Below are 22,695 nucleotides of genomic sequence, written 5' to 3'. Positions count from 1 at the left end.
ATACTTCGCAACAGGATCTTCTTTTGTTACTTTGCTCTTCTTGTAACAAGCAAATGCAAAAACGTTTGACTAAGCATAATATTTTTTTTGTAATCTACAGTAGATTGTGTGAGATCCCAACTCTTCTGAGCACCACATCATTGATACAAATAATAAATTGATTTGCCCAGGGAGCCCCACACACACACACACACACACACACACACACACACACACACACACACACACACACACACACACACACACACACACACACACACACACACACACACACACACACACACACACACACACACACACACACACACACACACACACACACACACACACACACACACACACACACACACACACACACACACACACACACACACACACACACACACACACACACACACACACACAAATGTAATCTTAATTGCTGCAACACATGAAAAATCACACAAGCACATACAATCTCTTCTTCACATACAGTACAGACACAAAAACATCATACAAATGGTAATTGCAGCAGCACATGCTTGGCTGAGCGTGTAAATCAGTCGAATTATTGATGAGGGTATTATTATGGAGCTAAACCCTAAGGAATGGATGAGGTATGAGCTCGAGCTTCCGTGACGATTAAAAGCCTCTGTCACATGATCTGAATACAGTTTCAGAGGCATCTCAAGCTGCTAAAAAAATATGTCTGCTAATTGTACAAATATTCATTGCATCAATCATTAAAATTCATCGTTTTTCTGCCTTGTGGTCAACATAATATAGAAGTGTATTAGAAATCCCATTAGCTGCAACTGAGCTAACGCCTCTAACACCCATTTAAACACTACAAGCACAGAAGAGTTACAGTTGTTTTTTATTTGTCTTTTCAATGTGATTTATTAAATAACAACCTATATGTTATCCTCTCTGCAAACAGTAGTGAAGGTGGTTCTTCTGATGTTAAGATATCATGAAGCTTAACTTGAGCAAATAAGTAAATGCCTAACATAGAAACTAGAGGTACTGTATATTTTATTTGTCTAAATACCAAAAGAAAATGCAGAAATGCTCACCTACTCTCGAAAAATTGTTGCCAGCATTACAATGTAATAGTTATAAGTCATCTTAAGGACCTTCTCTGACAAAGCTTTGCTTTTGTTTTCAATCATCAATCAATATTTATTTATATAGCCCAATATCACAAATGTTACATTTGTCTCAGTGGACTTCACAGTTTGTACAGAATATCAGTATGACAATACGACACCCTCTGTCCTTAGACCCTCACATCGTACAAGGAAAACCTTCCAAAAAAACCTTCCAAAAGAAAGCCCACAGTTTAAAGGGGAACATTTAGTTTTGTGTCCATTGTACTTCCTCTAATAAACCCATGAAGCTTACAGTCAGTTTCCTTCACATGAAAACATGGGGTTTGTATGTGATCAAATCCACATATCGCATCTTGCCTGAGATTATATGAGAACAAAGTCAATCCTGTTCATCACAACAAATGTGAAATCAATTTAATAATTTAAAGCATCTAAATTACAGCCTCAAAATGCAAAATATTATAATAATTAGCTTTGACATGTAGTCATGCTTTGTGCTCTTGGAATAATAAAAAAATTAAAAGCTTTCACATGTCAAAAACAGCGATGCAAAAGGCACAACAACATCTACTTAAATCCTTTTTAAATGACATGTAGGGTATTATGCAAGCAAAGAGCTTGCACATGAACAGTAGGGGAGAGAGGAGAGCCGAGTGAAAAATAATGTAGCAGACAGAAACTAAATGGACTTTTTTTGTATTTTTGTACTTATCCTCCATATACTAGCCCTCATTAATGTCCACTATAGGACTGTACTATTTCTCTTCTGGCTTACAATACAAAATGTACCCATTACATAATGACTTCACCTGAGGGAGAATACACTGTCACTTTGCAGGATTCTTGGCTGCACTTTCAGAGGGAACAAAAAGATGCAGTGGGCACATTTCCAGCTTTGTCGTGAAAAATCCTAACGCAAAACCACCAGACTCTACTTGAAATTTAGAAAGTTAGATTGAAATAGAAAGCAGATATGGATATATAAGAACTTGTCCATTGGGAAGCAATAGCTACGCCAGCAGAAATTGAGTCATTGTGCTGCATTGAGTTTATTATGGACTGTAGCTAATTATTCTTGTGACACCAGCCGAGGGAGGTTTACTGTGTGTGGCAAAAGAACACTTGAGAAGTTTTGCAACCAAAATAACAGCGACAAAATGCTACGGTATTTCAGTTTTTAGTGACAAGTATTTGTAATAAGGACGTTTAGATTTCATTGGTTGGTTTGTATTGAACTGAAAAAATGGATTGTTCCCGTAGCATAACATAAAATGTCTTTACAAATACTAGGTGTATTTTTAAAACATATTCACTTCTATGAATACATTTGACTTCTGTAAGCACACATATTTATGGATTTTGGTTTTTATTTTGAACCTTGTTGCTCTTGCCACATCACAGATGGATGTCCTTGTGCACGTACAGTGTGTGACCAAATGTGTTTAACATTAGTTTTAAAAGGTTTTTCAACATGGCGTGGAGTCACACTGCAAAAACAACGACAACACAACAGACAACAGTTTACTTACAGACGGCATTTTTGTGACTGGAGTCTTTACTGGGCATCATCTTCACCCCTCTGGACTTCAACTCTATTGCTTTCTTCACTGCAGAATGGAAAGGAAAGGGAGTTAATGAATTTAATTATGAATAATGCTTTATTAAACTTAAATGACTGTACATCTTTTAAGCATTGCCATTTAGTACGCATCAGCTATGCATGCAATTCAGAAAGTGCTTCCAGCTCCTCTAATAACAAACCTACAACAGTGCAACAGTGGCAGGAATTGAAAATTAGAACAAGGAAAAAAGAAAGGAGACATTAAAAGAGACAGAAAAGACGGGTCAAGAGAGAATAAAATAGGAAAAAAACAAAGCAGTGGAGCAGCATGGAAATTAAGTCCATCTATTTCATCCTAAGTAGCATCATTGCAGGGAATAACAGAAAAGTCTGTGTTGAAACCAAACGTCCTTCCACGAGAAACAGACCTCACATACACACAGACACACATACAGAAAACACAGAAAGACAGACAGAAAGGAAACGACAGGAGTACCAAGGCAAGAGCATGAGAGTGACCACTGTGGAAGAAAGAAGCAGCATAAAGTGAAGAAGAGCTGGAGACGCACAGCAAGATATACAGGTCTTGGGTCATCCTGTTTTGGGATGGAAGTAGCCAATTAAATCTGAGCCGCCACGTGGAAACTAATATGCACCTTAATATGCTAATTAAGTAATACGACCAGTCAATTAGATGACAGAAAGGTCCAGGAAGTCCACTCAGGTGGTTTCAGACTTCTGTCCTTAATAATTGGCTTCCTCAATTACAGTTAATATAAATATTCTGCAATAAATGTACTATATATGTCCAGTACCATCTTCTGTTTTTATGGGTTTGTAGGTATGTAGCAGCCAAAATCGTATATAACTAAAACAGATAATTAACTTAAAATAATACAGCCGCTGAGGCACTAGTTATCAGATCTTACGCAGGGCAATTCAGGTCCAGATACGTTTCTCCGCTGTGCATTTATTATGATCCTATATCATTGACAATGAACAGGTTTCCTATGGTTGGTTCCTTTAAGCCTTTCCTATGGCTTCCTTCCCTGTGGCTTGGAATACACTGTGGCTTGAAACACCCTGGTAAAAAACTGTTTGCCTACTAGTGCTCTGCCTCCCACCTCCACCTGTATCCAATATATACAATTACACCAGGTGCTCTAATCACCCAGTGCCCAAAACATGCCTTCAAAATAAAAGCATAGAAACTACTTTAACTTATGACACTAACTAAGAATACATATAAATACATGATAATAATAATAATAATAATAATAATAATAATAATAATAAACACTAGAAACAGAAAGAAAATAAATGTTAAACTATTAAATAATATAAAGAGATATATAGCTCCAACAAGGTATGTATTGTAAGTACAGTGCTAGTGTCTAACATGCATGTAGGCATAAAAAGGAGGCAGAGAATAGAAGAGACTGAAAGTACCTTGGTATTGTGCGCTGAATCCTTTCCTTCGATGGTTGCTATCTGAGGTGAAATGTATCCGAAGCCAGTTCTTATTCGAGATCACTGGTGATGGCAGGGTTGTACCAGTCAGCCTGGAAGTAAGCAAATACCAAATATTTTATAAAAAACACAAACAAAGTAGTAGAAGAACACAGGCATAGAAAAATGCGCAAAAAAAAACCTAATGATTTTCACATCTTGTAACGATCAGGACTTTGTCAGCCTTTCTAAATTAGAGATGAGTTGCACTTTAATGTAATTGTAAATAAAATACAATAGAAACAGACCCGGCCAGAAAGAAAGGGAAGATTTAGCAACATTTAAACTGTGGTTGTTGCAGATCCACAGCATTCACCACTATCACACAGAGGCCCGCTTCAACGTTAGTCCACTGTTAGTTGAATTATTGTTATTGTTATTGTTTTGTTTATGTGCACATCAGGGTACACATTGATGGTGAGCATCACGCTTACGGAGAGATGATGTCTTCTTCAAGAGATTGACATGTATGTAATGGCTTTCTGTTGCGGTACATGCACTCAGGTTATGGGTGTGCTCATGGAAGACAAGCCTACATATTTCAATTTGAGGTAGGTAAAACCTTTCTAACAAAAATGCTGTTTTTAGGGGAAAGTCACCAAAATGTGGCCATGTAACTACAGACGGCAGCATGACCAGTTTCTGTTGTGAAATTACTCATGACAAACAAAAGAAGGTGTAGCGTACAAAAAAAAGAACTTGAAAATGTAAATAACTGCACGATCTAAATGACCTTTTCTGAGAGACTGTAAAAAAATCGACAAAAACAAAAAAACATCCCTATTTAAATCAGAACGTTCCGAGAGTTTAAAGTGTGATTATAATGTCACTTTGCATTATCCTCTGAGGTGCAAAGGCTGGCTGCAATTTAAGAAGATTTTAGCTGAAAGACAATTTGTTCCACTGGCTTGAAATATGTGGACGAGGGAATTGAAGGAGTGATATTATCCCTTCCCAGAATAACACCACTGACCAGAAGCGGAGCACAGCACTTGTCCTGGGTGCAGTATAACTCCCACGTGAATTATTTACAATAGTTTCTTGAGACAAGTTGCATGTTAAAGTGCACTAAAACGCCAAGAAGCGAGGATATAAGATCAGAGGAGAGGAGTGGAGTAGTAAAGTGGAAGAAGTGAAAGCCGATGGTAATAATCATAATAGTGGTTGACAGTCAACAAAGTTCACATCTTCAAAAACACTTTTTTAAGCATCATCACCGAGACGATGAGTTGGTTGCCTATGGTCAAACTTACATCAGCTTTAACTGCTCTCACATTTAGTTACCAACAGCAACCAAGGGGGTGATAAAGAAAACTTTGGAAAATGTGAGGGAAATAGTGCACAGAGAATAAAAAGGAAATGATGTAAGAAACTGCCTGGAAGCCAATGTTCTACCATCCTCCCTAGAGCAACAAGAGCCACTCTAACTGCCCTTTAATAATGCCGCAGGTAAACTGAGTAGATAGAGAGACCGTAAGGGAGGGAGGAGCACTGATAAGGAAAAGGGCAGACACAACATATGAGGATTGGTAAAAATAAATATTAGGAAAGCTTGTTAAAGGCCCTTATTATGGGATTATCACTGAAGAGAGCGAGTTCAGTCTCTGTTAATACAGTCGGGAAGGTTATCAAACAAAAAAGGACCGCTCAAGACAATAAGAAAAAATGAATATAAAGAACATCAGATGAGATGAAGCTCTGCCCGAAGGCAATCTAACTGTTTAGTATAGACATCAAATAGACTACAGTAGAGCAGAGTGTTATCTCTCAGTCTCAGCGAGTGGTCTTTATCAGTTAGTGTGGTTAAATACACATGCATGTAGTGAGACTCACAGTAATTACATATATGAGACATGAGTGCAAGAACCAGAGAGAAAAAAGGTTGAGGGCATTTTGAGGTTGGATATCAAATATAGTGCTAAAACAATGCATCCCACCCTAATGACCCCCATAGATATGTGTTTTACCAACATGGATGTGCAGTTAAGTTAAGTATAACATTCGTGAGCTTTTCAGCCAAAGAGGATTTTTGTTACCCAAGTCTCAAAGCACTTTTCATTCTAGTTATTTTTGTAAGTGTGTGATTGTATCTCATTCTCTGTACTTTTTGAATCAGGCTTTTAAAGAAAATGTTCTCCGACAATACATAAGATTCACATGATGAAACTGCTAACTGTAATATAACAAAATGGTCTGGGACTGTTTTCAAACAATTTTGCACTTAAAACATTTTAAGAGAGATACATTTCCCTGAGGGATCTGAATGCATGGTGCAAGATGTTTGGCCTCTGAATTACTACATGTGAGTTACTTTGCAAATGTTGATGATTTGGTATACAATTTCTGCACTGTAAGAAATCTATTATCGCAGCTTTAACAAAATTAAAGAGGTCGCTCTTCTTCAAACTGTGCTTTTGGAGAAAGAGTTTAGCTTTATGGTTGAGGAAAACAAAGGTCCATGTTGCATTTTGTAAGAACTATTGTGCCCAAAAAGATATGAAAATAAGATGAATAGAGGGAGAAACAGATACAAAGACTTAGGTCTGCAGTATCTCTTCTATAATTCATGAACACTGGCCAGCTGTCGGACATTGGAATGAGGCAGAGACAAGAGGTCAGACAGGGGGATGAGAAAGGGAACGGACATGAGAGTGAACATTAAAGAAAAGGAGAGTAAAGGGGGAGGATCAAATGAGAAGAGAAGAGGTGGAACTGATGAAAGGCTTGAAAAAGACAGGCTTAGTTAGTTCAAATAATACACATGAAGGGGAGAGAGAAGAGACAGATAATAAAGGACAGGTTGGACAGAAACTGGTAAGCAGGTAATAGACGACAAGCAGAGAAACCATCCAATGGACGGCAAACTTACAAGGTTAAAGTAAGCAGAGCAGAAAAAGGACGGAGAAAAACCGGCGAGGAAACAGAGGCTGATAGATGGAGAAGATGGTAGAGGAGGTGAGAGCAGGACATTCACTTAAATGAACAGAAGGAGAGAGGTTACACAAGCTGCGAGGAGAGGTCCAAAGTTGAAAAAGGGGGGACAAGGAGGCAGCTCTAAATGAGGTTAGACATTACAACCAGGTTGCAAAGGATGGAGACAAATGAGAAAACGGAGAGAAACTGGAAGGAGACGAGGGACTGGAGAAAGGAGAGGCTGGAGAGCCCAAAAGATAAAAGAGAAGAGAACGTTTCCAATGAAGACTAATAACCCCTATGAAGATGAAACGAAGAGGAAAGTGCACTAGATATGAGAGGAGAGGTTTGACAGACCTGAGAGGAGAAGGCAATAGGAGAGTAGAGGCCAAGTCATAAGAACAACAGCGGAGAGGGGGACAAAGGATCCAAGAGCAGCATACAGGTATTTCTGTGCACCTCTCTATTATTAGATTATTACACAAGCTTTTTGCTGATACATGAACATCACAAAGACACAGAGATAACGTTGTACTGCCTGGGCACTGTTGTGTTGGCCCTTGTCCTCCCTATTGGCTCTTCGAATTGCTAGCAATACATTATTTTAAGTGTTTTCCACTGCTGCACTCATTGGCACGTCCCTGTGAATGTGAGCATCTGCAAAATGACTAAAAGGCACTGCAAAAATAAATGATTGGATACAAGTCAGAAAAGTTGGAAAAGCATTATCCAAAACAGATAGCTGTTTATTCCAAGTGCTTTGTGAAAAATCCTGGTACACCGCTACTTTTAATCTCATAACACACCCACGCACTCACACAGAAACACACAATAGCAGAGCCAGTAAACATAATTTAAAATGTAGATGTAATAACAGGAAAAGAGAGTGTTTCAAAGTGGAGAAAAGAGACCAAGAGAAGGCTGGTGGTTACAGGCAGGGGAGCAGAGGCAAAGAAGAGGGGGAACAGCGGAAGCAGTTTAGAAAAAGAAAAAGCGACTGGAAGGGAGGAATAAAATGAGATGCAACAGAGGGACATAAGGGGAAAGCAAAAAGGAAGAAAGAGGCACTAAGCAATGCGGATGGTTCATCCACATTTGCTGCAGGCCTGTTGTGGTGCCCTCTGAATTGGCAGACAAGGCCAGCCAATCCCAAATTTCAGTAAGGGGGCCAGAGGGTCTGTTGAAATGATCGGGGAATTACACAGCTAAACCTTCCAGAGAGCGCCTGCCAAGGTCAGGGTGCTAGAAAATAAATTATGGCCGATTGTTAAACCTCACATTTATGAGCGATGCAATGCAGGCTCTGTGATGAAAAAAATGGATCAGCACTTAACGCAGTTCAAGTTATTTCAGCAGCGATGGGAATACGCTTCATTGTCTTGTCTACATTTGTTTTAGGGTGGACTAAAACCCTCACAATTCTGTCGCTGGGGATGTGTGAGCTGTAGGGTCATCAAGTCTGTTTAAGCTAGGCAAATGACTCTGATAGGGGTGTGCCTTTCCTTTTCTTTGTATTAAACAAGTCAGCGTTGACATTAGCTTAGAATTCTGCTATTTGCAGATCATGTTGCCCATCATGGAGAAGTTTAGTGGGATTTGTTTAGGGTTAGAACAACAGGACCTTCATGTTGATTGAAGGAACCAAGCGGAGACACATCTGGCTAATGGTAAGGACGCCTTGCCAGGTAACACATAGGGGCATCTGAGCACAGGCTAGAGGGGCTACACCTATCACCTGGCATTGACTGACACTCTGGATCTCTCAGAAGGAGGGAAAGAGGTTTCCAACCAACATGACATCTGGGCTGCTCCTCTAATTATGTGGTTACTGAATGAACAGATTTTGCCCTGTTAAATGACTAGGAAATGACCTGGATAAGAAAATAGAAAATAGATGACTGAATGTAAATTACTTTGCCACAAGTGTTTCTACTAATTAAAAATGAAACTGTATGTGTGTGACTGAGAGAAAATAATGATTGTTAGAGAGGAGAAGAGACAGGAAAAAGAGACGGATGGGAAAGTCAGAGGTAATAAAAAAAGAGAGTGGGGTTATAAAAATACCATTGCTTCGCATATATTTGGTCGTATTAGGGAACATTTTAAATGGTATCTGGTGATTGTGCTAGATGCAAAGTTGGCTGCTCACAAGTACAATTCATCCTGAGGGAAACTAAAAAGTAAAATGTCTTGGCAATGCATCTAAAATTGTCAAGATTAATTTAGATGTCATTAAGAACCTGCTTGTACTAATGGAAATGTCAAGGGCTCACCAAAGTCTTAAAGATTAATTATTTGGGGATCATGGATAGCTGTGTCAATTTTATTTTTCAAGGATGACTAAAAACACTTTGAAATACATGAGCAAAATTGGTTTAACATGCAAATCATTGAATGTGTGATTAACTCGATGACCAAATCAATTAGTTTTGGTGCACCTTTACAGACACATGACCTCTTGCAGGTGTCAAGGATTAAGGATGGAGACTTGTGGGTAATAGTTTCATCGTGTTATATGTAGTGACCCTGTTACTCAATTTAAGAAATAATTGGCAATTAAGGCCTCACATTTAGTCAGAAGTCTGTAAAAGATAGGATAGGAAGAGATTCATTTGATGCGAACATTTAGAGATTCTATCAGCGTCTTTAAATCCGCATAACAAACCCCTGCTTATTCAAATTCCTCAACTATCATGGTGATGATACATTACAGCAAAATGTGGTTGTCACTACCGGCAACTGGGTTAAAATCAATGTGAATGATGTAGTGAGCAATAAGGAACAAAATACGAGTAATTGCTGTTGGTCGTTCTCCTTGGATATACAATAATAACCTTTAGCAGAGCAAGAATCATTCATTTGTAGGAAATGACATAACTAACACTGTTGGGATTGAGCATTTCAGTTTGTCCTGAATTTTAAAAGACTTAAAAATACATGAAGAATGGGTAGCCACAGGGAGAGTTTGGAGTGCAAGGAAAAACAAAGGAAAGATAAAAGTGTGTAGTTTAAAAGCTGGGATTACCTGCTGTAAACATTATACAATTGATAAAGTAGGTAATCAGAAAGAAGTCTGTAGTTTAAAGATAAAAGCAACATAACAGATAACATCATATACTCCATCTAAAGCCTTTTTTTCAAGATAAGATGTTTATGTCTTCTTCCTATTCAGGTCAACACAATCCCAGTACATGCAGATAAACATGTTTACTGAAACAAGTACTTTGTAAAATAACTAAGCAATATGGTGTCTACATATTATATGTGAAAAAGACAAATACAAAATACAAGGTGCCTCTTCCAAACCTCAAAGCCATTGCTGTTACACTTTGGATTTTCAACTTTCTGAAAATGTCAGAAAAATGTCTTCAATGAAGATGTGAACATCCATGCACTAAGAAAGGCTTCAGACCTCCTCAACTGCATACAGTAGCAATAAACTGTTTGCATTCCATATTTATACTTGTTAATAATAAATGTAAACAAATATATACTAATGCATATGTGTTGTAAAGCCATTGGACTTCTACAGAAGGCACAATAAAACACATGCCGGGAGGTCCTCTGTCTTTCTGACCCCATCCCTGGCACTCAGTTGGCCTCCCTTTTATCTCTGCTCTATCTTTTGTGCGGTCTTCTTTATATTTCACAAATAATCCCGGTGAAATAAAGTTCACACGAGCCATTAACTGCCCTGTGCAGCCAGTCTGTCCTCACCCTAAAGGCCAGTTTCAAACATCTAAACACAACGTCTGACTTCACCCATTGGAATGCTTTGAAGCCTCGAGCTTGGCAGTTTGCCCTTTCCACCTTTGTTTTGTGTAAGTATATGTGAGGGATGTGAGGGTTGGGCCACCAAACGTTGAAGAATATATTTTTATTAGAGCAAAATATAACTTTAAAAAATGTGAAATAATTTTACAATTTGGGTGCATAGAGTTTCTATCTACTTCTATCAATCTTTGTCAACTGAAATCACACTGTATAAAAGGTTGCAACTATTAGATGAACAAATTGACGAATGCAAACTGGGCAATGCAGATTGCAACCTGTCAATCACAGGGTAACCCCGCCCTTAAGTTTACAATGCTTAATCTTCTATTTAACTCTAAATGGGACCATCTGTTACTGTACATACTGTATTGATGAATACCTGAAGCCAGCTAGACATTCACATCATACACTTTAATGTGAAATGTCTAATGAGGTCATAAATGAAGAGAGAAGTAGGGCAATTTTCTCATAGACTTTATATAATAGGACCTCTGCATTTTTTTCACTTTTCAAAAATGGAGGTTGCTGCTTGGTTTCAAAACATAAAAACCGGATGAACATGTCAGACTAACCAGAGAATAGTCTTTTAAACACGATTTAAAGTGTTTTAACTATTTTCCTACTTTACTGTTCCAAAAGCAGGATATACCTAAACTGTCTGCAGGAATAAAATGTCCATCGAAAGGAGGAATACAAGGAATGACAAGACATCATTTGTCCATTATTATATTCTGACAAACTGGATTCAAATCATCTCTTTGTCTATTTGGATACAAAAGTAAAATTGTTCAGGCACAAGTACTTATATATGTGTTTCAGTGTGTGTATGTGTGTGTATGTGACAGCTAGTCAACCTGACATTCAACTTGCCACCTAGCAGACAGGAACATAAAACAGGAAATTGCTTTTGGGACAGCCAATCAGAAAAAGCTCACGGTAAACAGGAAGAACCCGTCACAGTGGTCTTGTCAGGTGTCAGTCATTTCCACAATGACCTGCCCACATGCCTCAGTGAAAATGTCAATCATCTCTTAATCCCACCTCTGGAGAAAAGTATTTAGGATTGTATTAGATTGTGCATCGCAGAAGTCAATTCAGGTGTATTGTTGTATAATTATATTGTTTCAGGCCTGGAGTCAGTGAACTTTCATTAAACATACAAGGTGTATGGGTGGCCTAAGGCTGCTAAAATGCAAACCATTAATTGCAACATCTTTTTTTATTGAAACTTGGGACCTTTCTTGTATAACACTTCAAGCTCTCTGTTTTGCCCCTGCATATGTAATGAGAATAAAAAATACACAAATAAAACACTTTCTCACACAAAACTACTGTTGTTTTGTGTACTGGAAATAAAAATTAGTTCACTTTGTTTGTGAACTTCATATAAATTCTGAAATGTAAATTATTATTCTCAACCACAAATATAATATGGAGTAATTGCTGCCAAATTGTATTGATGGAGTTGCTATCTGCCAACTAACATATGTTATACCTTGAACAGACATCAAACTGAACCACAATCGTGTTAAAAGGCTTCAGTTGCTGCGGTCCTATTTTTTCCCTGTGATACATTTTTGGGTGTACTTTTCTGAAGGCTCCCTGTCATCCCCCTGCATTGCGGAGGGTGGGTTGACAGTGGTCCTTGAATGTTATACTGTCAGAGACAAGCTATGGGTGTGTGTATGTGTGCGCACTTGAATGTGTGTAATCTGTCAGCGCCTAGAGGAACGATCAACAGCTCACACAGTCAGAGGGCCACTTAAGGCCTGACACACACACACACACACACACACACACACACACACACACACACACACACACACACACACACACACACACACACACACACACACACACACACACACACACACACACACACACACACACACACACACACACACACACACGTATCATGAGAATGCCATGGTTGATGTGTACCGCTCTGCTGGTGACAGGACTAAACGTGCAATTATTCTACATTCCTTTTGTTTCCATCTGGTGCTGTCCTCTCTGCCTCCTTCACTCCACTTATTTATCTGTCGACCTCTCCATTCTTTTCTTCTGCAAGATGGGCCACAATCATGAGCCATTTTCTACACATGGAAGACAATGTCCTCTATCAGTTGAAGACAGGGCAACGTGAAAAATGGGAGATAGTGTTTTCAAGACATGGTAATCTATAAATTAAATTGTAGGAATCAAATTCACAAGCGAGAAAAGAATAATCAAGATTAAGATTTCAAAATCGTATTTCCACTACAATTGAAAATGTCATGGGACGATGCACTGTTTTGTAGATAGTTTGGGACACTTCAGAAGTGACACGACTGACTGAGAAAGAATGAATGCAGCTGTTTTAGTTTTAAACAAAATATTATACTTATATTACATCCATTCAGAATAAATAATTCACCATTGAAAAGCAGCTGTATCAGGGTGGTGTAAAGGTGAATATAGACTGTTTTGGAATAAAAGTGTTTCTCAAATAATCACACTATTCCTTTCCCATATCGAGCAGCGTTGGATGTCATGCATAATGTTTTTGTTATTTAGAGAGTCCAAACTACTTTCCCTTTGCTACATTTTCTCACAGTCAGCTGTTTGAACCGGCGTCAACCCTGCATGCCTAACCCCCGCAAAAACGCATCTAAACCTTCAATGGAGATGTGTGACATTTTGAACAAACCACTGTGAATTCCGACAGCGCTCTAAATATAAAAGCAGAGTGTGTTCTGGTACGACAGAGTGCCAATTTTCAAACGCTACCACAGAAAATAGGAGTGAAAACATCTATTTATCACCTTCCCTGTGGGATTTGAATAAATCAGGAAAATCAACAGGTCTCCTGCACACCTAATCAATCAGTAGTTCTATCCGTCCTCCCCAGCAACATCATTAACCCCCTCTAAATATTAAATGCCCCCCCGTGAAACATACAAGTTAGAGAAAATTGCAGAGAAAACAAGAACTGTTCTTTTTATTGTGAGCACATCAGCTAACAGAACCAAAAAGCCTCTCGGCTACTAATTCCTGGAGAGTAGTATCCTTTGTCGCTCATTTAAAGAACGAGGCTGTGCTCTCCTCTGTGTATTTGTTATCTTCTAGATCTAAAACACGAAGGCTATGTCAATGCTACTATACTCTCACATGTCAGTGTGTTTGCGTGTTTCATTATGAACCCACTCAACGTGTGGTGTGTCACTCCTGCTGATTTTCACAACGACCACGTGTGTGCACTCCATCATAACTGTTTATCTACTCCACAGTGAGAGTGAGGTGTGTGTTAGTATGTATCTCACCATATGCTTGGTGCCTCTGTCCCGCTGATTTCCAGGAAGTCATATTTGTCTTCTAATAAGAAGTCATTAAAGACGAGCGCTATAGTATCCCCGGGCTCGGAGAGGATGGACCACGTACAGTCCAGGTTGTTGTCATACTCGGCAGGGAACCCAGGACTGGTTATGGAACCTGCGGTGCCTCGTAACGTGCCGCCACACGCTCCCTCCGCTGAAGAGACAAAGAGAGGTAACAGGACAGAGAATAAGAACAAATTCTAACTTTCAAAGTATTTCATAATTCCTTAACATATTTCTTTGCTTTTATTTATGGGTTAACTTGACAATTTATTTTTCTTGTAATTGTCTTATATCTTTTTTAGCTGTTGGTTTTTAAATCATTTTGATTGTTTCTTTTTTTTCTCTCTCATGTGCATCCATTTTTACTGTTGTCATTTACAATGTCGTATTATCAGGTTGTCATTTGTACAATACTATATTTCACTATTCAATACTGAAGGTGCTCTTCAACCTAGTTCCCTAGATTGACTCATTATTGATATCACATTTTAAGAAAATGTTGTGTACTTGGTATGGAAAAAAAGTGTATTACATGTGTTTAAATCAGGACCATGTACAACATACAGTAGCATTAAACCCATAAAACGGGCTTTGTACTAGCTTACTACAGTACAAATCTCACTATAAGCTTACTTTCATGCGTATATCCTGAGCTTAATTTAATATATCAAACAACGCTTCTCTGCATATGCTAATAAGAATTTTACAACTAAAAAGACGACAATATTGTTATTTTCCTCTTAGTCATCTATCATGATTAAATTAATGAATCAGCACTTAATAAACTGTTTTAACGTTAAAACAAAGTACAATCAATATATTTTAATCGAGGCGTGTGGCGCAGTGGATAGAGCCTTGGTATGGGGTCAGATGGTCACAGGTTCAAACCCCACTGCAGTCAGCATGTCGTTGTGTCCCTGGGCAAGACACTTCACCCCAAGTTGCTCCTGTGGGGATTACCCACAGTATTGAGTATGTAAGTCGCTTTGGATAAAAGCGTCTAACATGTAATGTAATATATAAAGAAAAGAAGATGATCAAATCATTGAAATTAAGTGTTTGAAAACATGCAACGTTTGAAATGAGATTTAAAGACAATTATAACAAGATGCTGAATCCCTGAGCTGATCTGTTTACCACTTAGTGGCCCTGATGGTGAAAACCTGTGCAGATATTGTTTGGTCAGTGGACTAATGAACCATCAGAAGGGCTTTGTTGAGGATTTTAGGCTACATCTGGTTCATATAATGGCTTGTTAGGTAACTTGAGAACTTGCTGTGCTTTAAAAGTAATCAATACACTGAGGCTTCTCAAATTATCCAGACCTGTGACCCTATGTTAAGGTCCTTCAGTTCTCATAACCCCACCGATTACAGGGTTTGTTTTGACAGAGGGAGAAAAAAGGAAGAAAGGAATAAACAGAGAAACAAACAGAGAATGAAAGAAAGAAACAACATCTTACCTCTACAAAATGGTGAAGGGAAGTCCCACTGTGCTCCACTGCCAGGTGATACAATACAGGTGAGGATACTGTGTCCTTCCAATACAAAACCTGACTCACAGCTGTATCGGATCTTGTCCCCCATGTTGTACCGCGAGCCATGAATGACTCCGTTGGGGATGACGCCCGGGGTGCCACACGTATGGCTGGGCAGGACTGAAACAGAAAGAAGAAAACAGACAAAATTACTCCTTTTGTTAAACCATACATATAATATCAAAATAACCACTTGACCTCTACAAAACACAAGCATATCAACCGACCCAAACAAATGCTAATCAGATATAAACAACTCAACAACAGACATCTTATCAGATTTATATGTGTTGCTGTTTTGGTCACAATATATCCTTCAGGAGCTCTACCGAACTTTGTGGACGATTACCCCTTAAATCAAATCAATAACCAAGCGTCACTCGGCTTACAGCATGTTTAATCAAAGACTGATTCTTGCTTCTCAGATTGTCTCATTTGGGTAATTTCCACATGGCTGAAGAGACTTAAGATTCAAGATGCAAAGGCTTTATTGTCATATGCATAACAGCTGCAGTGTGGTTGTAAGCACTACATCTTAAATGCTGGGCTCCTTCAACAATGCAATATTCAACAATGAAATATGAAATACTTTGCAGGAGAATGCCATTCTGTGTACTGTAACATGAAATGTATGAATGAAAATACATAAGTATTGTTTAGTTTCTCCTTAGGCACATGTTTAATTTCAATAATATGTTTTAGATTCTTGTGGTACACTATGTGAGGACTCACACCAATGCTAAAATGTCAAATATATATCAGAATATTTACAATGAGATAGATGTGCATTATTCCTATTCTGAAATGACTGCAGTGAACGCTGACCAAATACTAACATCAGAATAAACAACATGAATTAAGAAAGATAATTATGTTTGGTTTTCCCAAAAAATTAAAATATTCCAAAACGTGTAGTATTTAGACTTCTGGCTGGCTTTTTGTCTCCAGTGTGCATCTGCTGTCGCCAGTAGTTGGATGACATAGCTCTACAGTGGGAGCAGCTACAGGCAGCTCATGGTATATTAAGCCAAAATCAATCTATGACTGTAGCCAACTCGCCTTAGCTCTACAGACGGGTCATCGGCTCCGTGGCTGTAGTACAACCTGGACGCACTCCACCGCATCTGACCCCGGTGTATGCTGTGTGTATTTGTTTAACTGGAGCATGTTAACTTGCTGGGTGTGTACTGTGTGCGTGTAATGTGTATCCAAATGGCTAATTCTTGTGTGTGCGCGTGTGTGCATGCACAGTGCAGTGTGTACACGTAAGGGGCATTCAGTCAGTCAATCTGTGTGTTTGTGGATGCTGTTCCAATTAAATGCCAGCATGGTAATTAGACAAAGCTTCACCATGAGACCCTGAGAACTAGGACAGAGAGAAAGAGGGAAGGGTGGGGAGGGGGCAGAGAAAAAGAGGGGAGAGGAAGATGGTAAAAAAAGAAAGGATCATGATGAAGTGGCAGACAGGAGAGATGAGAAAGAGGAGTACTAGCGATAGGATGATGGAGGGAGAGAAGGAGGATGCAGGAAAGGGGAAATACAGTAACTCTAGTCATACAGGAAAAGAGATAGGGGAACTAATTGCAGCTAGCCCTAAACATGTATAAATCACACTTATTGACTCATTATTTGGATGGAATGAAGTCATGCATCATAGGCAAGTTACTCACACTCAGCTGATCATGCTGCCTGCTTTGTTTTAACAAGGTGAGACACAACCAAAATCAAAATCCAAGGTAAAGGCAGTGGCTGAACGATGGGAAGAAGTGGGTAAAGAATGAAAGGAATGCTGTGCCTGAGCCAGGTCGTTAGTCACACTTATGTGACTGCACAGTGCTCTGTCTGCCAGGCTGCTATTGTTTAACAAACCAGCTTCATACACAAAGGTATTCCCTCATTTAGTCTGATGTCTGAAACAATCAGGGAGTATTTTGGAAGGATAAATCGTTGACAAGTATCCATACTTATCCATACTTAACGACAGCTGCACTTTTGAGAAACCATTCAGAATTAGGCTACAAAGTGTTTTTCTCTTTTCAGCTATCACAACAAAAAGTGAGCAAGTAGTCTGGTTTGCTGAGATTACACTTTTGAATTATGCTATTTTGGTTCTATGTGCAAAACAGGCGATTACCTGCAGTTGGAATGTAGGATGGATTTAAAATACAGTACATACATTATGAAAATATATGACAGCTGAAAACTCCCACTCATGAACTACTTTATATTAATAAACATGTATACTGCAGGTGTTTACTTTATAGCTGTATTTAAGAGGATTTGAGTTCCCCAGACCCCCTAAAAACCCTTTTTCAGCTACTTCAACTTTAAGTCATGTTTCAGAAATGTACGGTTTCTATTATAAGGAAATTCTACAGAGAATTACACTGAAGCCAAAAATAAAATCAGATACAGCAACTTGTTCTGCACCATGCATGGGGCTGTTTAGTATGGACAGTTCCTGGTGCTGAAAGAAAGTATATTTAACTTGCCAAACAACTTACAGTTTACAAAATGGATGGAATAAATGCTACACTTTAATCAAATTATACTATTATTTGTATTTCTTTATTTAACAAGAAAGATAAAAAGAATAAATTAAACACATTGGTATTTGGCCTCCACCTCTTAATTGTTGGCCCCTAGTCTACAATGTTCGTAATAATAATAACAAGTCAGTAAGTGATTTGTTTTGACGACAAATTCAGATTACAAATTAATAATAGATTTTTTTTATTTGACATTAATAATCAGTATTATTTTGGCAACTACAATTTATTTACCATGCAGATTGAGAGATTATTACTGGCTATGTGCACAGTACTTTGATTTGTTTGGCTTGTTTTTAATTAGCAACCTCGTTTAGCTCCACCTCATGCCCCGAAACGTTCACATTAGCAGCTTGCAATTGTATTCAGCATCATCATTATTTTGATTAGTTAATTTTGGATGAATCATTCGTTCCTTATTTTATTTATTCAAACAATTTGCAAGTCAAGGTCATTCGGGGTTATTTCACAAAAAAAGAGTGCTTTCATTTCATTACATTACATTGCATTTAGCTGACGCTTTTATCCAAAGCGACTTACAATAAGTGCATTCGACCAGGAAGATACAACCTTGAAGAAAACAGAATCATATAAGTACATCAGGTTTCATAGAGCCAAACCTTTCAAGTGCTACTCAACAGGCTTTAGATAAGACAGTCCTTTATTAGTATATAAGTGCTCTGTTAGTAATTCTTTGTTAGTAATTCTATCGCTCGAAGTGGAGTCGAAAGAGATGAGTTTTCAGTCTGCGCCGGAAGATGTGTAAGCTTTCTGCTGTCCTGATGTCAATGGGGAGCTCATTCCACCATTTTGGAGCCAGGATAGCAAACCTACGTGTTTTTGCTCATGGGAACTTGGGTCCCCTTCGCAGTGCGGGTGCAGCGAGCTGTTTGGCCGATGCAGAGCGGAGTGCACGTGCTGGGGTGTACAGTTTAACCATGTCCTGGATGTAGGAAGGGCCAGATCCATTCACAGCATGGTATGCAAGTACCATTGTCTTGAAGTGGATTCTGGCAGTTACTGGAAGCCAGTGAAGGGAGCGGAGGAGCGGCGTGGTGTGGGAAAATGTTGGAAGGTTGAAGACCAGACGAGCCGCTGCATTCTGGATGAGCTGCTGAGGTCGGATGGCACATGCAGGTAGACCAGCCAGGAGGGAGTTGCAGTAATCTAGGCGTGAGATGACGAGAGCCTGGACCAGAAGTTGTGTCGCTTTCTGGGTCAGGAGGGGACGTGTCCTCCTGATGTTGTATGGAATAATGGGAGTTCAAAACATGGTCAGATGTCTACAAGGAACTGTTGTGTGCTCATAAAGAGCCCTGAGGACAATGTAGGCTTCACATTATCTCTTAAAACCTTATGCATGAATCGTACAGAAAACCGAAGTACAACATTGAATAATTGTATATAACTAGATTTGTGTACAACATACAGTGATAAAAAAAACACTAAATTGTATAAATTGAAATCAAAAGTGTGTTACTGGGGGGCAGGGGCGGATCTAGAAAAATATTCATGGGGTGGCAAGAGGGTGGCAGGAGAATTTCAGGGGTGGCATCCCCTGGCAGAAGTATATGCTGATTTAATCACAGTCGTATCAATTACTGTAATGTTAACTTGGAAAGCCACAATATTTATTTTAACTCAATAACATTTGGTGACATTATTGTGGCACATCAGTAAAGCCTTAAATATAAATACTGTATATAAGGTGGCAGAATTAATTTAACCCTCTATGGTATGATGTTGCCTCCAGGCAACATACCCATTTTTTGCCTTTTGCATTCACACAATACATCTCAAATTATGATGCAATACTTTAAAAAAGAGGCAGGACCATAAGGAACCAATAGTAGTGTATGAATTTGTCCCATGACTCTCTGGCGGCCAATTTGAAGACCCTATTTGCTGCCTTTCCCACAAGGATCAGCTCAGCCATTTCTCTCCAAGAAATGTGTCTAAAAACGTAATTTCCTGCGCATTTCTTGTCTGGAAAAAAATGTATTCACAATAATAGGTGAGTAAACCTTAATTTCTAATAGTTTAATATACTTAATTTGCTAATTAAGTAATGGAAACTTGTTAAAATGCGAATGTTGCCTGGAGGCAACATCGTACCATTATGGTCAATTGTAAATGTTGCCTTGAGGCAACACCGTACCATTATGGATTCACCATGATATTGTGGTATTGTGTGTTTAGGTATAAACTGTTCAAACGCATACCATTCATCATAGATCTCTACAATTTAACCAAGATAACTTTGATGTTAAAGCCAACCCAACGATCTTTGCAAAGATGGGATAAGAAAAAAAAAGAAACATTGCAGGTTACCTGCCCAAGTGTTGTGCATGCATAAAATAAAAGTATGGGAGGAGTGGATCTTCTAGACTCGCTGATTGCTCTCTACAGAACAAAGATCAGGTCAAGGAAGTGGTATCACAAGATCGTGTTGCACATGATGGATTTCACTCTCGTGAATGCGTGGCTCTTGTACCCCAGGGACTGCAAAGACTGCGGCATCCCCAAGAAAGAAGTGTACAGCCTGCTTAAATTCAAAGCTGAAGTTTCAAGTTGCCTTTGCAACGAGAGGAAAGTTTTGAAGAAGAGGGGGAGACCATCTCATAATGTTGACAGAGACCTGGCTGAGAAGAAGCACAGAGGTTCTGCCTCATCAGTGCCATCAACACATGTGCATCATGACCACACTGACCATTGGCCTGTGTGGGTGGAGAAAAAGGGCCGGTGCAAATACCCTGGCTGTAAGGGCGAAAGTGCAGTGATCAAAGTGTGTCACGTACCTGTGCTTCACTGCTGACAATAACTGCTTCATGAACCTCCGCAATAGTGAGTCTATTTTGTCAAATGGCTCAATAAAGTTTGATGAAAGATGCCTAGGCTCTTTGCGTATTTATTCCTAAGGGTTGTTTCACAATGGTACAATGTTGCCTGCAGGCAACATTCAGACATGTAATCTTGTTAAAAACATAAAAAATAACAATTTTCACATTTTAATTGGCATTCAATTTAACCTGTTCAGGCTATTTAGTATTTTCCATGTGTTTTTAAATACATTTTGTTCAAATTTGAAACAATAACTCTCTTTCGAACCCCAATCCATCAGAGATGCTTCCCTCCTCACAGCATTCAGAACATCACTCAAAACCCACCTGTTCAACCCTGCATTGAACCACTGACCACCCCCCTCGACCCCTATTTTCTGTTTTGTTTATCTCTTTTTGTATTTCTTTGTTTTATTTTGTTGTCATTTCTTAATTCTCTGTCAAAGCGTCTTTGAGTTTCATGAAAAGCGCTATAAAAGCCCCATGTATTATTATTATTTATTTATTTTTTTCATAACTTACCATTATGGTACAGTGTTGCCTCAAGGCAACACACCCCAAAAAGTACCCCCAAATAATTATTTATTTAACATTTCTTTAGATTATGTTTATTTGGTCTATTATATGACAAAAAAAAACTCCAAACATTTTTTTCCCAAATGGCATCATAGTGTGTACCATAGAGGGTTTTAATGAATTTTAACTGAACAATAACTGAATGAGTTTGTCTCACTCTTAGACTGGCAGGGGTACTAAATCTATGCAGACTGCTGAAATAAGTATATTAATTAACTGTCTCGTCGATGTTTGTCTAAATTAATATGATATTACTTTTCAATCACTGTTATGATTCACATATTCAGTGTTATTATTAAAAAAACTATATTTTTTGTAGGAGTTAATGATGAATGTTCCACAAGATGCTTGCTCACCCTCCTTCAAATTTGAAAGACAAGTAATTACTATCATATATCAAAATAATTAAAAGAAAAGTTAAGCGCCGCACAACTTCATTGCAAACAGTTACAACCTTGACTTTACATCAGAAAGAACAAACATTAAAGTGGTGACTAACTGCATAAGTTAGGGTTGAAAAAACGTGTATTCAGCTAAAACATATACATCACTGCAGTTATTATCCAGTGGAAAGTCCTTACCAACTAGCCTAGTTAAATCAAAGTGGTTACTTTTTTTTGGCTGGGCGGTGTATTTTTACACACCGTCTTATTTGACTTTCTCAGGACTTAAAACTGTTTTTTGGGGGCAGACCCCAACAAAGAAAAAATAATATTTACACACGTAAGGTCATCATCTTAACAGTTTATTATGCTCATCGAGTCATCCGTGAGCAGAGCATCAAGTTGGCATGCCTATAACAGCTGAATGTGGCGTTTACCATCTTGCTCAGCAAAACGCCTCACAAACTTATTAAGATTTAAAGCCACGGTGCATTTTGATTCAATGCTGAGTACAGCCTGAAGAACATATCGAGGATTAAAAAACTAATGTCACAACAGGACTTAGAAAAGCTTGTCCATGCTTTTATCTTTAGTAGACTCGAC

The 22,695-nt window shown here is 38.6% G+C and overlaps 1 protein-coding gene across 6 annotated transcripts in view; it reads right to left on the bottom strand.

The window, feature by feature from the left end:
* LOC307028392 (CUB and sushi domain-containing protein 1) overlaps positions 1-22,695 on the bottom strand; it is a 424,819-nt gene that overhangs the window by 196,433 nt on the left and 205,691 nt on the right. For 5 of the 6 annotated variants that reach the window (XR_013804983.1, XM_079663368.1, XM_079663371.1 and 2 more), the window contains exons 1-2: positions 3,582-3,730; positions 2,621-2,698 (exon numbers count right to left, since the gene is read on the bottom strand). Coding sequence is in view for 5 of the 6 variants with exons in the window: in XM_079663368.1 (XP_079519494.1) it covers positions 2,621-2,660 (40 nt within the window). In the remaining variant the exon portion in view is untranslated. Of the gene's footprint in view, positions 1-2,620; positions 2,699-3,581; positions 3,731-4,101; positions 4,215-14,150; positions 14,359-15,669; positions 15,865-22,695 lie in introns of those variants that run through there. The other variant, XM_079663374.1, reaches the window with a different exon arrangement.

The sequence above is a fragment of the Notothenia rossii genome, assembly GCF_949606895.1.
Source record: "Notothenia rossii genome assembly, chromosome: 2".
Lineage (NCBI taxonomy): Eukaryota > Metazoa > Chordata > Actinopteri > Perciformes > Nototheniidae > Notothenia > Notothenia rossii.
Note: the sequence above shows the minus strand (reverse complement) of the source record. Positions and strands in the feature narration are given on the sequence as shown.